The sequence below is a fragment of the Pseudomyrmex gracilis genome, unplaced genomic scaffold (assembly GCF_002006095.1).
Source record: "Pseudomyrmex gracilis isolate BER0280 unplaced genomic scaffold, ASM200609v1 scaffold_4770, whole genome shotgun sequence".
NCBI lineage: Eukaryota > Metazoa > Arthropoda > Insecta > Hymenoptera > Formicidae > Pseudomyrmex > Pseudomyrmex gracilis.
Window position 1 is genome coordinate 504 of NW_018025354.1, and position 1,356 is coordinate 1,859.

Sequence of the window (1,356 nt, forward strand, 5' to 3'; positions counted from 1 at the left end):
AAGTAATGATCGAGACAATTAAAGATATCGAGAATAACATTAGGAGATTAGATACATTATCAAAAAATAACATACGTAATAAAATCTCAACCCATTTAAATAATTTCTTACTTTATACCAAACCATTAACTCAGTTTGAGAAAAGTTTGATGTATAAAGCAAAAGCCACTAATAATTTTATCAAAAATAATCCTGACGTTTTATTTACCATGGCTGATAAAGGAAACATCACTGTTGCGATTAATAGGAATGAGTACATAAACAAAATTAATCCAATGTTATCAGATAAAGATACTTATTTAACAATTGATCACAATCCTATTCAAAAAATTGAAAAACAGTTAAAAGATATATTGAATCGATGGCACAACAAAGGTTTCATCGACAAACACATTAAATTTCAATTAAACTCAAGTGATGGTCTACTACCAAGAGCATATGGCATTCCAAAAATACACAAAGAAAGTTGCCTTTATAGAATAATTGTTTCCACCATTAATGGTCCCTTGCATAATTTTGCTGTTTATTTACACAAACTTATTTTTAAAGGTATTCCTAATTCTCCGTTTTTTGTTAGAAATAGTTTTCAATTGAACAATGTTGTCGACGGAATGAATTGGAATAGTGATTATCTTCTTTGTTCACTTGATGCGGTTTCCTTATTTACTAATGTTCCAGTTGAACTCGTTATTGAGAGCATTTCTGCTAGATGGAAATTCATTTGCTTACATACAAAAATTAGTAAAGAAGAGTTTGTATTGGCTATACAGATTACATTAACGTCGACGTATTTTACTTTCAATGACAAAGTATATAAACAGACCTTTGGTACTCTAATGGGCTCTCCCATTTCACCAATTATAGCTGACATAGGTTTACAGGACCTCGAACTAAAAGCCTTAAACACACTTAAGTTCAATATTCCTATATATTTTAGATACGTCGATGATATTGTTATGTCACTACCTAAAGATCAAATTGATTTGGTAGTGAGCACATTCAACTCGTTCCATCAAAGATTGCAATTTACTTGTGAATTGCAAAAGGACAATGCCCTCAGTTTCCTTGATATTAAAATCATAATTGATGAGAATAAGTTGATTTGTGATTGGTTCCACAAACCAACTTATTCTGGACGATATTTAAATTACCATTCAATGAATTCTATCAGTCATAAAATAGGCACTATTTACTCATTAGTGGATAGAGCCAGTTTACTTTCACATCCAAAATTTCATAATAAAAATTTAAATTCCGTAATTAACATCCTAATTGATAACAATTACCTTATACGGTTAATTTTTAATACAATTAATAGTAGATTGTGGACATTGTTTACTAGCAAATTAAACAAAC

The 1,356-nt window shown here is 29.6% G+C and overlaps 1 protein-coding gene across 1 annotated transcript; it reads left to right on the plus strand.

The window, feature by feature from the left end:
• Positions 1 to 209: 209 nt before the first annotated feature.
• Positions 210 to 1,104, plus strand: LOC109863413 (the record flags this gene model as incomplete). The annotated part of the gene is made up of 1 exon (XM_020443669.1): positions 210 to 1,104. A coding segment is annotated over exon 1 (895 nt), but the record flags the coding sequence as incomplete, so codon positions are not given.
• Positions 1,105 to 1,356: the final 252 nt, after the last annotated feature.